The 12689-nt window shown below is 46.5% G+C and overlaps 2 protein-coding genes across 2 annotated transcripts in view; one reads left to right on the plus strand and one right to left on the minus strand.

The window, feature by feature from the left end:
* SMIM17 (small integral membrane protein 17) overlaps positions 1-4207 on the plus strand; it is a 17977-nt gene extending 13770 nt beyond the window's left edge. The window contains exon 4 of the mRNA XM_017546656.2: positions 3154-4207. Coding sequence (XP_017402145.1) covers positions 3154-3264 — 111 coding nt within the window. The 3' untranslated portion in view covers positions 3265-4207. The remainder of the gene's footprint in view (positions 1-3153) is intronic.
* A 2338-nt stretch (positions 4208-6545) lies between these two features.
* ZNF835 (zinc finger protein 835) lies at positions 6546-10160 on the minus strand. The gene is given in 3 exon segments (XM_017546658.2): positions 6546-6965; positions 6968-8526; positions 9973-10160. Coding segments are annotated over 3 exon segments (1776 nt in total). The 5' UTR covers positions 10079-10160; the 3' UTR covers positions 6546-6854.
* Between the last annotated feature and the right edge of the window lie 2529 nt (positions 10161-12689).

Genomic DNA, 12689 nt, shown 5'->3' on the forward strand with positions numbered 1-12689 from the left:
AAAAAAAAAAAAAAAAAAAAAAAAAAAAAAAAAAAAAAAAAAAAAAAAAAAAGAAGAAGAAGAAGAAGCTGCTGTATATCCTGCCAAACGTGTTTCCCTATATGCTGAGACAGAATAGAGATCTGTGTGCAAGTGACTGATTGAGGGTTGTGCTCTCAGGTGAAGTCCAGCGGGGAGCGAGGGAAGGAGAGGGAGCCAGGCAAATATATGGGTTGAACTGAAGACCAGACTCTGTCTTATCCCAGGGGAACCCTGGAGTGTGAATAGAGAGTTGTCCTCCTCTGAGTCAGTGGAGTGGCCTTTTGTATCCCATGTGAGTTGCTGTTGTGTGTGGACTGCCCTAGAAGGTGAGTTAACCTCCTGGGTAATCCTCTAGAAAGGAAGATCTCATTAGCAAAGGGCATTTGTCAAAAGAGGAGAAGCAACTACAAACTGTAAACCATACAACTAGCAACCAGTACCTCTAGCATCCAGGGGAGATCTGCACCAGCCTGAAAAACAGTCATAAAGAGGAATTAGGTGAGGCATCTCTGGGTCTATTATGTGTGATGTGTGTAAAATTGTTGGATTTCAGATTACCTGTGTTTATTACATTTTCTTAACTTTATATTCTGCTTTTCAAAATTGAAGTGTAATTATTTCCAATAAAATGCACTAACCAGGGATTGTTGACACATGTACATCTGTGTAACCAACACCCCAATCAAGGTACGAAGTGCTGTCGTCATTCTAGAACATTCTCTCATTTTCCCTTCTGGCCCGCCTCACTCCCCAGCCCTGTGGGCAACTACAGTTCTTGATTTCCACTTGCATGGGTTAGTTTTGCTTGTTGTTGAGTTTTATCTAAATACGGTCATGTAGTAAACTACATGTATATTTTTTTAACTCCAAAAAAGGAAATTATGGCAAAATTTTTATTCCTCCAATTGGCGTTTTCACTTAATTCATCCTGGACAGTTTTCCATTTAATACATGTTGATGATCTTTATTGTATTTCAAAGTTACTTTTTACTGCTGCCAAATATTCTTTTTTTTTTTTGAGATGGAGTCTCACTCTGTTGCCCAGGCTGGAGTGCAGTGGTGTGATCTCAGCTCACTGAAACCTCTGCCTCCTGGGTTCAAGCAATTTCCTGCTCAAGTAGCTGGGATTACAGGTGCCTGCCACCATGCCAGGCTAATTTCTGTATTTTTAGTAGAGATGGGGTTTCACCATCTTGGCCAGGTTGGTCTTAAACTCCTGACCTCATGATCCACCCGCCTCAGCCTCCTAAAGTGCTGGGATTACAGGCGTGAGCCACCTCGCATGGTCTACTGTTGCCAAATATTCTATAGCTCGGTTGTGTCAGACCCATTTCCTTAGCTGATGAATTGTTAGGCTGCCATTGTTGTCATTGCTACAGAAGGAAATGCTACAATGAATGTTTGTTGAGTTGGCTCAATTTTATGGATGGATTATGAGGAACTTTATAAAAATTCACATTCTCTGGTCCTCCTGAGATGCAGTGAACCAGAAAATCCAAGGAGGAGCCCAAGATATTTGAAAAACTCTCCCAACAACTTTTGGTGCTCTGCCAGGTTTGGGAAGTGCCTAAGCGGGTCAATGTCCCTAGTAGGTCATTTATCTGGTTGTAAAGCAAGATTTGAAATGAGGTGTCATCCAGAGGGAATCAGCAGGCTAAAGGGAGGAATTTTTTCCCAAAGATTAGAAATGTGAATTCCATCAATGATTTATGATACACTTTAACAACTCATAGCATGTCTCCTTCCATTTTTCTTCTTTCACAGGATTGTTTTCAGTGTTCACCATTGACTAACTTTCCAGATAATCCATTGTGTCATGTACATTCACCAAACTTCCTTGATATTTTAAGAGCAATTGCACTAAATTCATCATTAATTTGGAAAATTGTCATTGTTAAACATTTTTTCTTCTCATCTTTCATCATGGTATGTTTTTTCATTTATTAACTCATTCAACAAATATTTACAGAGCTCATAGTCTGTTCCGGGCACTGGGAATACAGTAGCAAACAAAGCAAAGGACTGCCCTCTTGGTGCTTAGTGTCACTGGAGGAAGAAACACTAGACCTATCTAGCATGTCAGGTGGCGATAAGCACATGAGGGAAAAAGACAAGAAGCATGCATAGTGCAGGGTCTTTGGTGGGAAGGGGTTGTGGAGGGCATGCTGGTTTACATAGATGGTGAGGGAAGGGTTTTCTAAGGATGTAACAGAGAAAGCTTTAAGGGTATCTGGAGGAAGGACATTCCAGGGAGAAGAACTCGTTTAACTGCAAAGGCTTGGACATGACTGTGGCTGGAACAGAGTGAGAAAGGCAAGGAATGACATCCACTTTGGAAGGAGGACTCTGACTGACCCATGGAGAAGAAGTTGGGTGGGATTATCGAGATAAGAAACTGAATTCTGTAGAAAGAGTACAAGATAGATGACAGGGGCTTTGACCAGGGTGGTGGTAGTGAAGTGAAGGGAAATAGATTCTGGAGGTTTTGAAGATAAAGCCAACAGTATTTGCTGATGTCTTAAATGTGGGTGGTGACAGAAAGAGCGGAGTCAGGGATGCCACAGTTGAAGGTCTGGAACAGCCTGAAGGGGTAATGTGAGGAAAACAAACCAATATTCTAATGTCCCCCCACCAAAAAAAAAAAGCATGAGGACCTTTTTTTTTTTTTTGGTGGGGTTACATTAGACTATTTGTTTGGGGACATGTGAAGTTTAAGATGTCCATCAGATATCCAATTGGAGATGGCAAATAGGCAGTGAGATATAGCGTTGGGACAACAAATACACATACATATGCACACACACACACACACACACACACACACACACACATATCTCTTGAGGGGGTGGAGTCATTACAGCATAGATGGTATGTTGAAACTGAGATTTAATATACCAATAAGATTTTCAAATTGTCATCCCATCATTCTGACATTTCCTGTGATAGAGAATAGACACATTACATTCTCATGTTTATTTTATATCTAGTTACTCAGTTGTACAGTTTTAAATTCAAACAGCTTTTCTTTTGATATGACATTGCATTTTCAGTCATGTAATTCTATTTTCCTACAAGTAACAATGGTGGTCCCTTCCTTTCCAATATTTATCCTTTTCCTTTTTTCTGTTTCAGGGCTTTGTGGAGTGGTCAAAAGCTCCACAACAAACAACCATAGTCTTGGTAGTGTGCGTACTTTTTTTGTTCCTGGTTTTGACGGGGATGCCTATGATGTTTCACATTTAACTACAATGGTGGCTGTTGTTTTAAAGGTTTAATTCAATGAAATAGATGCCCTGTGTCATGTTACGGAAGTGTGCTAAAAATCAGAAATGGGTGTTGAATATTTTCAAATGCCTTTCAAACATCCTTTGAGATGATTTAAAAAATATTTTTGGTGTGAGTTTTCACATACTTTATTTCCATGAAATGAAGACATCATTGATTGTAAAACATTATTTTATATACCATGGAGAAAGAAAAATGCTAATTATTCATAAGATGCCACCAACTGGAAGATAACTCCTGACTTTGAGAAGATGAAAAAATGTGCAACTGAAGATCGATGAAATCTGGTACATTTCCTAACATCAAGCCCACTTTGCATTCTTAAGGTTGTGGTGCACCAGTCCTTTCATACTCTAAATTCTATTTATTGATATTTTATGTAGGATTTTTGACTCTATCTTCATATGTGAGATTGGTGCTATCTTTGTGAAGTTTGATTATCATGGTTAAGTTTGCCTCATAGAAAGACTTGGATAACTTTTACCTTTTCTATGCTTCTGAATATTTCTGTAGCTTGAAAAGTATCAGACCCTTGACATTTTAAAAGAATTCATTGTTATAACCAGGTCATAGAGCCATGGAGAGAACGTTTCAGCTAATTCTTGGGCAGCTTTCTCAGTTATTTCCAATGTTATCAATTTATTAATACTTTTAACCTCTTGCATTTATTTTGGTGATTTATAGAGTTCTTTTATCCTCTAGAAAATTTTTCATTCCATAGAGTGGTTTCATATTATTAGCTTAATTATGCATACTGTTTTTATAATTAAAATGTTCTCTTTATTTTGTTCTATCCCCTCTATCCTGTCAACTTCTGCTTGTGGTTTATTCATTATTAGATTTGTCAAGGATTTATCTAGTTTACTATTGTTTTTCCAAAGAGCCAGCATTAAGATTCATTTATATCTGTTATTTCTTTTATTTATAATTTGTTTTCCTTTAATATGTGTTGTGTTTATTTTTTATTGTTTTTCTTCTTTGTCTCCATTATGTTGAATACTTGATTATATTCTTTATATTTTTTTATAATAGTATACCTATTAATACAAATGTACTTCTGGATATAGCCTTAGCCACATCTTAATGTTTGATTATGCATTTTTGTTTAGGTTGTCTAAATATTACATTGTAGTGTTTCTAAATAATACTTTGAAAATCAGTGATTTGGTTTATTTCTTTGTTTAAAAATAGTTTTTTTTTCTTGTTTTACTGCACTGTGAACACAGAATGTGACCTAAAATACATCTGCTTCCAAAACTTTTAAAAAAGCTTTTAGTGTGGCCTAGAACATGTCCACTTTTTGCAATTGTTTCATGAACATTTAAGATGAAAATATATTCTCTGTCTGTAGAATTGAAAACTCTACATGCCTGTTAATTAACTCAGTATCATCAATTATATTCTTCAGATTCATGTGTTATCTAATTTTGGCCTACTGTATTCATTAAAAACCAATAAGGTTATGCAAAAATCTGCTAGTACAATTGTTTTTGCCAATAAATGTTATAATCTATGCTTTACGTACTCAGCAGCTGTGTAATTCGATGCATATAAGTGCAGCATTGTTATGTCCTTGACAATTAAATAATATACGTAAAACACCAAGCACAGAGCCAGGCAGATAGTAGGCACTCAATAAATGTTAATTAAAACCTGATTCTGAATCCTTTGTTAAATAAAAAATGATTGTCACCAATCAATTTAATCTTCTGCCTTAAATTTTACTTGTCTAATACTGGTTGATATTACCATTCTACTCTTTTAAAAAATTCTCTGTCTGTGTATATGAGGTTGTCTAGAGAAATTAACAGGGAAAAGTATGGGATTATTTCTCCATTCCTCGCTCAGGCTGATTGCCTGCAACAAGCAACCAGCCCTTAAAAGAAAGGAAAACAGACCAGACGCAGCAGCTCACACCTATATTCCCAGCACTTTGGGAAGCCGAGATGGGCAGATCACAAGGTCAAGAGTTCCGGACCAGCCTAACCAATATGGTGGAACGCTGTCTCTACTAAAAACAGAAAAATTAGGCAGGGTGGTGGCATGTGCCCGTAATCCCAGCTACTCAGGAGGCTGAGGCAGAAGAATTGCTTGAACATGGGAGGTGGAGGTTGCAGTGAGCCAAGATTGCACCACTGCACTCCAGCCTAGGCAACAGAGTTAGACTCTGTCTCAAAAAAAAAAAAAAAAAAAAAAAAAAAAAGGAAAACAGACCTTAACTATGACATTTGTTGGGATTCTACTGCAAATAAGAGCAGCTCAATTCAAATGAGCGTAAGCAAAAATAATAATGATTATTATTGGTTCATGTTATACCAAAGTTTGGGATAAAATTGGCTTTATTTACAGCTGGTTCTGGGGAACCCAAAAATATCACTGGGACGTTTCCTCTCCTGACCTCCCTCTTTTTTCTACATGGCTGGGGATGGCTATCACAGACCCTGTGATCATCTCTTCCATACGGCAAAGTGGGAGACCTGGCAGATTCTCATCACACACATCTGCAACTTGCATCCTTGTTCTACCTTGGGGACAAGTGTGCTGAAATAAGGGGAGAGAGAGCAGCAGCTGCAAAGGCCCTGAGGCATAAGCCAACTGCCCAAGTAAAAGGTAGAGAGTGGACTGTAGCAGCGCAAAGGTGGAGGCAGGAAGATGAGTGTGGAGACTGTATTAGATGTCCAGCCGGCAGGGTGGACAGCTCATTTTCTCTAAGCACCGTTTCTATCTTGGTGAATCCAGATTTCTCCTTTAGACTTTGCTCCTTTAGTAAAGACGTCAACTTGACCAAAGTAACCAAACGTTTTATTCCTTTAATTCAATTAAATTTACTGAGCAAGTGCTTACTCAATAACAAAATCAACAATGAAAAGGCCAGGCAGCCGAGTGCAGTGGCTCATGCTTGCAGTCCCAGCACGTTGGGAGGCTACGGCCGGCAGATAGCCTGAGGATATGAGTTCGAAACCAGCCTGGCCAACATGGTGAAACCCTGTCTCTACTAAAAATACAAAAATTAGCAGGGTGTGGTGGTGGGTGTCTGTAATCCCAACTACTCCAGAGATTGCTTGAACCCCGGAGGCGGAGGTTGCAGTGTCTGGAGACCGCTCCACTGCACTCCAGCCTGGGTAACAGAGGGAGATTCTGTCGAAAGAAAGAAAAAAAAAAGAAAAGAAATGGAAGGATGAAGGAAAAAGAAGGAAGGAAGGAAAGAAGGGGAAGAAAGAGAGAGATAAAGAAAAGAGAAAGAAAGAGAAAAGAAAAGAAAGAAAAAGCCAGCCACAGGTGTTTCTGCAGATCTACTTGTCTGTGCCCCATTTAAAATTTTGCACCAGGGAGACGCGGGGAGTCTGGCAGATGTGGGATACAGTCCCAGCCATATGTTTTCCCCATTGTGTGCCCTCAGGCAAGTTAACAAGCTTCTTGGAGCCTCGGTTTCCTCACTGGAGGCGTTGGGGATAGCAGAGTATCTCACCAATGGCATTGTGAGGTTGGAAACGGGGCGAGCACTTAGTGGAGCGCCTGGCGTACGCAGCCCCAGTTAACCTCATCTCTTAATCTTCTGGTCCATGCGGGTCTCTGCCAGGGCACCCCTGTTCACAGGCTTCCCCTCCCTGTGAGCGCGCAGGTGTTGAGTCACGTGTGGGAGCTGGGCAAAGGCGTCCCCGCAAGGGCCGCACGAGTAGGGCTTCTTGTCCGCATGCGTCCTCTGGTGTCGAATGAGCGCCGAGGAGAAGCTGAAGGCCTTCCCGCAGCCGCCGCACTCGTAGGGCTTCTCCCCGGTGTGCACGATGTGGTGCTGGATGAGGTAGGCGCGATTTCTGAAGGCCTTGCCGCACTGGTGGCAGGCGTAGGGCCGCTCGCCCGTGTGTGTGCGCAGGTGCAGGGTGAGCGACGAGGCCTGCCTGAAGGCCTTGCCGCACTCGCTGCACCTGTAGGGCCGCTCCCCGGTGTGGATCTTCTGGTGCTGGATGAGGGAGGACACGTGGCTGAAGGCGGCCCCGCACTGCATGCACTTGCAGGGCCGCTCCCCGCTGTGCACGAGGTGGTGCTGGAGGAGGTGGGAGCGGTTGCCGAAGCGCTTGCCGCAGTCCCGGCAGCTGTAGGGCCGCTCTCCGGTGTGCGTGCGCTGGTGCTGCGCCAGGTGCGACACCTGGGTGAAGGCCTTGGCGCACCGGCCGCACGCGTAGGGCTTCTCGCCGGTGTGGATTCGCCGGTGCTCGGCCAGCGAAGAGCTCTGGCTGAAGGGCGCGCAGCAGTCCGGGCACGCGTAGGGCTTCTCGCCGGTGTGCACGCGCCGGTGCTGCGTCAGGTGAGCGATCTGCGAGAAGGCCTTGGCGCACTGGCCGCAGCGGTAGGGCCTCTCAGCGGTGTGGATGCGCTGGTGGCGGATGAGCGCCGAGGAAAAGCGAAAGGCCTTGGCGCACTCGGCGCATTCGTAGGGCTTCTCGCCGGTGTGGATGCGCTGGTGCTCGATCAGGGACGAGCGGTTGCGGAACGCCTTGGCGCACCGGGCGCACTCATAGGGCCGCTCGCCCGTATGCACGCGCAGGTGTTGGGTCAGGTGCGTGGGGCGTGCAAAGGCCTTGCCGCAGTCGGCGCAGCGGTGCGGCTTCTCGCCCGTGTGCGTGCGCCAGTGGGACGCCAGGTAGGAGCTCTGGCTAAAGGCCTTGCCGCACTCGGGGCACGCGTAGGGTTTCTCGCCCGTGTGCGTGCGCTGGTGCAGGGTCAGGTGCACGCTCTGGCTGAAGGCCTTGCCGCACTCGGGACACGCAAACGGCTTCTCCCCGGTGTGGGTTCTCTGGTGTAAGATGAACGCGGAACAGTAGCTGAAGGCTTTCCCGCAGTCCTCGCATTTCCACGGCTTCCCCAGGCCGCCGCCTTTCTCAGGCGGGCGGCTGTCAGAAGGCTTCCACTTTGGTCTCTTCACCTGCGTGCACCTGCCTGGCCTGCTGTCGCCGGGGACGCTGGCTTGGGTAGCAGTTGGACTCAATATAGTTCTTGGGATTCGGGGTAATTCATTGCGTTCCTGGACGCCGTCCCCTGCAGGGTCTCTCTTGCAGGCCATGGCCTCCGGCTCTGGACAGCTTTCCTTGTTTTCCTGCCGGTCCTCAAGCCTGCCCGCCTGTTTCCAGTTTCCTTCCAACTCCGCGCCCTGGAGGGCAACGCTCAAGAGTCCCTCCACCCTTGATCCCTGAGCTGCTGTCTCGATCTCACATCTCTTCTCTGGGTCCGAAAGAAAAAAGGTGAAAAAAAAAATTAAAGATTGTCCTGAGCTGGAAAAATGGCTAACAGATGAACTGGGAAGGACTTAGCATGGGGTTCCTGGACCTCTGTGCCAATGACATTTTGGGTCTGATAATTTGGCGTGGTGGGACCCATCCTGTGTGTTGTGAGAAGTTGAGCAGCATCCCTTGTCTCTCCATACTGGATGCCAGGGACACCACCCCCTACCCCCTAAGTTGTAACGATGAAAAGTGTCTCCAGGCCGGACATGGTGGCTCACACTTGTAATCCCAGCACCTTGGGAGGCCAAGGAAGGTGGTTGCTTGATCCCAGGAGTTGAGACTAGCAAACTGTTGCACACACCACCTGCCCCACCCAGGCCGGCCATCTCCAAGACACACACACAGGGGAAGCCTGGACACATGCAGTCACACTTGGTGGGCAGAGCTCCAGCATGGCCAAAGCCCACGTGTACAGCGTCTCCATCATGTGCAGATGCACACACTTCAGGCAGCATGGCACTCTACAGGCTCACACACACCCAGGTCACCCGTCATTGTGCGGGCAGTCACATGCACCCAGCCTACACGGTGGCACCCCCAGACATGCACACGTGGGATCACACACTTCATGTCCAGGAGAAATTTCAGACTTGCCCAAAGTCAGTCACACGTGTGTGGGACACGCTGTGATACGCAGACACCACTTCACATACATGGGCACATAACACACTAATAAAGTGTCACATGCCCTTACATACAATCACACACCTGCCTGGGCTGGCATCGCCCAGTGAGCAGGTGCAGACACAGTGACACTCGGGGACAGGCTCACACGCGGTCACACACCTGCACGGGCTGGCACCCCGAGTGAGCACGTGTAGACACAGTGAGGGGCTGGCACCACCAAGTGAGCACGTGCAGACACAGTGAGGGGATGGCACCCCGAGTGAGCAGGTGCAGACGGAGTGACACGCAGGGACGGTGCTCAGACGGAGTCACACACCTGCACTGGCTGGTACCTCTGATGAGCAGGTGCAGACACAGTGACACTCGGGGACGGGCTCACACGCAGTCACACACCTGCCTGGGCTGGCACCGCCGAGTGAGCAGGTGCGGACGCAGTGACAAGCAGGGACGGTGCTCAGACGGAGTCACACACCTGCACGGGCTGGTACCTCTGATGAGCAGGTGCAGACACAGTGACACTCGGGGACGGGCTCACACGCAGTCACACACGTGCCTGGGCTGGCACCGCCGAGTGAGCACGTGCAGACACAGTGAGGGGATAGCACCCCGAGTGAGCAGGTGCAGACGCAGCGACACGCAGGGACGGTGCTCAGACGGAGTCACACACCTGCATGGGCTGGTACCTCTGATGAGCAGGTGCAGACGCAGTGACACTCGGGGACGGGCTCACACGCGGTCGCACGCGCACACTACACACCGTTGCTCTCACCTTCCAGGATCACCTCCGAACGCGCTGGCCGGCCCCCTCCCAGCTTAGTAGAGTCGCCTCCGCTTCTACTCAGTCTCGGGTCCTCCTGGGCCATCGCAGACCCTGGGCCTCCTTCCTCAGAGGAGAGATGGTCAAGACTTCTGCTGCGGAGGAGGAGCCGGCGCGCCGGGCCTGGGCGAACTGCGCCTGCGCATCGGTCCCACCTGACTCTTAGGAACTACAACTCCCAGGGGGCGCTGCGCGCTCGCCGGCACCGCGACTAAGGCTTGCAGAGCCTGGGTTGTCAAAACTACAACTCCCAGAAGGCTAAGCGTCTGCCCGCCTGGGTCCGCAGGGCCTTTATCCCTGGGGACCCAAGGTGGGCCGGGCGGCTGCCCAGAGCCCTGCCCACCACAGCCTTAGTGCAGGGCAGTGGGTGCAGCCAGTAACTCAGGCGTGGGACTTTTTTCTTGCTCAGGGGATGAAGCCGAGCCCATGGGCTCAGAAAGAAGGAACGTTAAGGCCGGGCGCGGTGACTCACGCTTGTAATCCCAGCACTTTGAGAGGCCTAGAAGGGCGGATCACCTGAGGTCAAGAGTTCGAGACCAGCCTGGCCATCATGATGAAACCCCATCTCTACCAAAAATGCAAAACATTAGCCGGGCGTGACACGCCTGTCATCCCAGCTACTCGGGAGGCTGAAGCAGGAGAATCACTTGACCCCGGGAAGCGAAGTTGCAGTGAGCTGAGATCATGCCATTGCACTTCAGCCTGGGTGACAACGAGAGACTTCGTCTCAAAAAGAGAAAGAAGAAGAAAGAAGGCACCTGAGATTCAGACAGGCTAAGTCCCTTACTGCAGGCTGCACAATCTAGAAAGGCAGGTGCTGGAGTTTGCAACCCACACTTTTGTTTTGGTCTCAGGTAGTTGATGTCATTGCAGTCTATTGCAAAGAAGGTGGCAAATCCATTGGCATACGTAAATAATTTCATTTTACTTTTCAGTTTTATTTTTTAGAAACAGAGGCTCGCTTTGTTGCACAGGCTGGAATGCAGTGGTACAATCACGGCTCACTGCAACCTCGACCTCCCCAGTTCTAGTGATTCTCCCATTTCAGCCTCCCAAGTAGCTGAGACCACAGGCATGTGCCACCACACTTGGCTAACTTTTTTAACTTTTATTTTTTGTAGAGATGAGGTCTCACTATGTTGCCCAGGCTAGTCTCGAACTCCAACCCTTCCACCTTGGCCTTAAATAATTTTAATATTAATAGTTGACATGCACATGGTATTTGCTATTGGCCAGCAATACTTTAAGTTGCCTTCTCTGAAGAAATTCTGTTAGCTTTCCTAAATTGTTCCCTTAGAAAAATGGCCATGAGATCATTTTTAGATAATTAGGAAAACGGCATGAGATCCTTTTTAGATAACTGGGAAAGCAGAGAAATGTGTGAACATAGAATGGGAAGAAAAATGCATTTCACCAAACCAACATGCCATTGATTGTGAGATACCACATGACTTTATGTAGCTCCAAGGCTACCCTTGGAGCTACATAAAGTCATGTGGTATCTCACAATCAATGACCATACTTTCTTCGCAGTTCATATTTTATTTATATATAGACCTCAAAGGCATTGTGTGTTTCCCTCTTCCTTCTGGAAGCTTCATGAGAGGAGACATTTTCCTCAAAGGATGGACGACAGAAACAGCTCTGTTGGAAATAGATGCTCGGTGCTGCAAAGAAAAATTAGCACTGAGACAAAGGATTTTTTAGCAATGTGATTTTTACTTCCTGGACTGCAGGAAGGGCACTCAGGCTAGTCATCGTGCCACGAGAGTACAAGGAACAAAGGAGAACACACACATTTATCCCCTACGCATTTGAGAGCGTCTTTCCTTCTGTATCTGATCTTGGAGATCAGATGGTTGGAGCCAGACCTCACAATCCAAACTAAAACCTGATTGGCTAATAACTTAAAACTAAAACTTTTCTTAACAGGTAAAAGCAATGGAGAGGTGGGACATGCCTGTGAGCATGTCCAGCACAGACATCTTGGTTAAAGTACAACGACATAGAAGGTACTATGTGCCCGTAAGGGCAGCATGTCCAACAGCTACATAGGACAGGGCTTAACAAAGAGCTAATAGCTGAGAAAATACCAAATATTTTTAACAATAAAAAAAAGAAAAAGAAAAAGCAAAGAGCTAGTAGCACACTTATTCTTTGACAAGAAAGGAAACTTTAAAAAGGAACTTTTCTACTTCCCACAAGCTCAAATATTCATTTCCTTTAAATATGGGTTTTAAGACAATTTTCTTTAGAAAGCCACATTTACCTGTTGGGGGTTTATTTATGTCCCCCCTCCCAAACATATGTTGGAAACCTAACCCCCATACCTCAGAATGTGACTTTATTTGGAGATAGGTTCTTTACAGAGGTAATGAAGTTAAAATGAGTAAATAGGGTGGGCCGTAATCCAGTATGACAGCTGTTCTTCTGAAAAGGGTGAATTTGCACACAGAGACACACACACAGAGAGCCTATACTCTCTCTATGGGAAGAGGCACAGGGAGAAGGCTGCTGTCTGCAAGCCAAGGAGAGAGGCCTGGAGCAAATTCTTCACGGCTCTCAGAAGGAACCAACGCTGCCTACACCCTGATTTCAGATTTCCAGCCTCCAGAACTGTGAGACGATGCATGTCTGTTGCTGCAGCCGCAGGTTGG

The sequence above is a fragment of the Cebus imitator genome, unplaced genomic scaffold (assembly GCF_001604975.1).
Source record: "Cebus imitator isolate Cc_AM_T3 unplaced genomic scaffold, Cebus_imitator-1.0 Scaffold190, whole genome shotgun sequence".
Classification (NCBI taxonomy): domain Eukaryota; kingdom Metazoa; phylum Chordata; class Mammalia; order Primates; family Cebidae; genus Cebus; species Cebus imitator.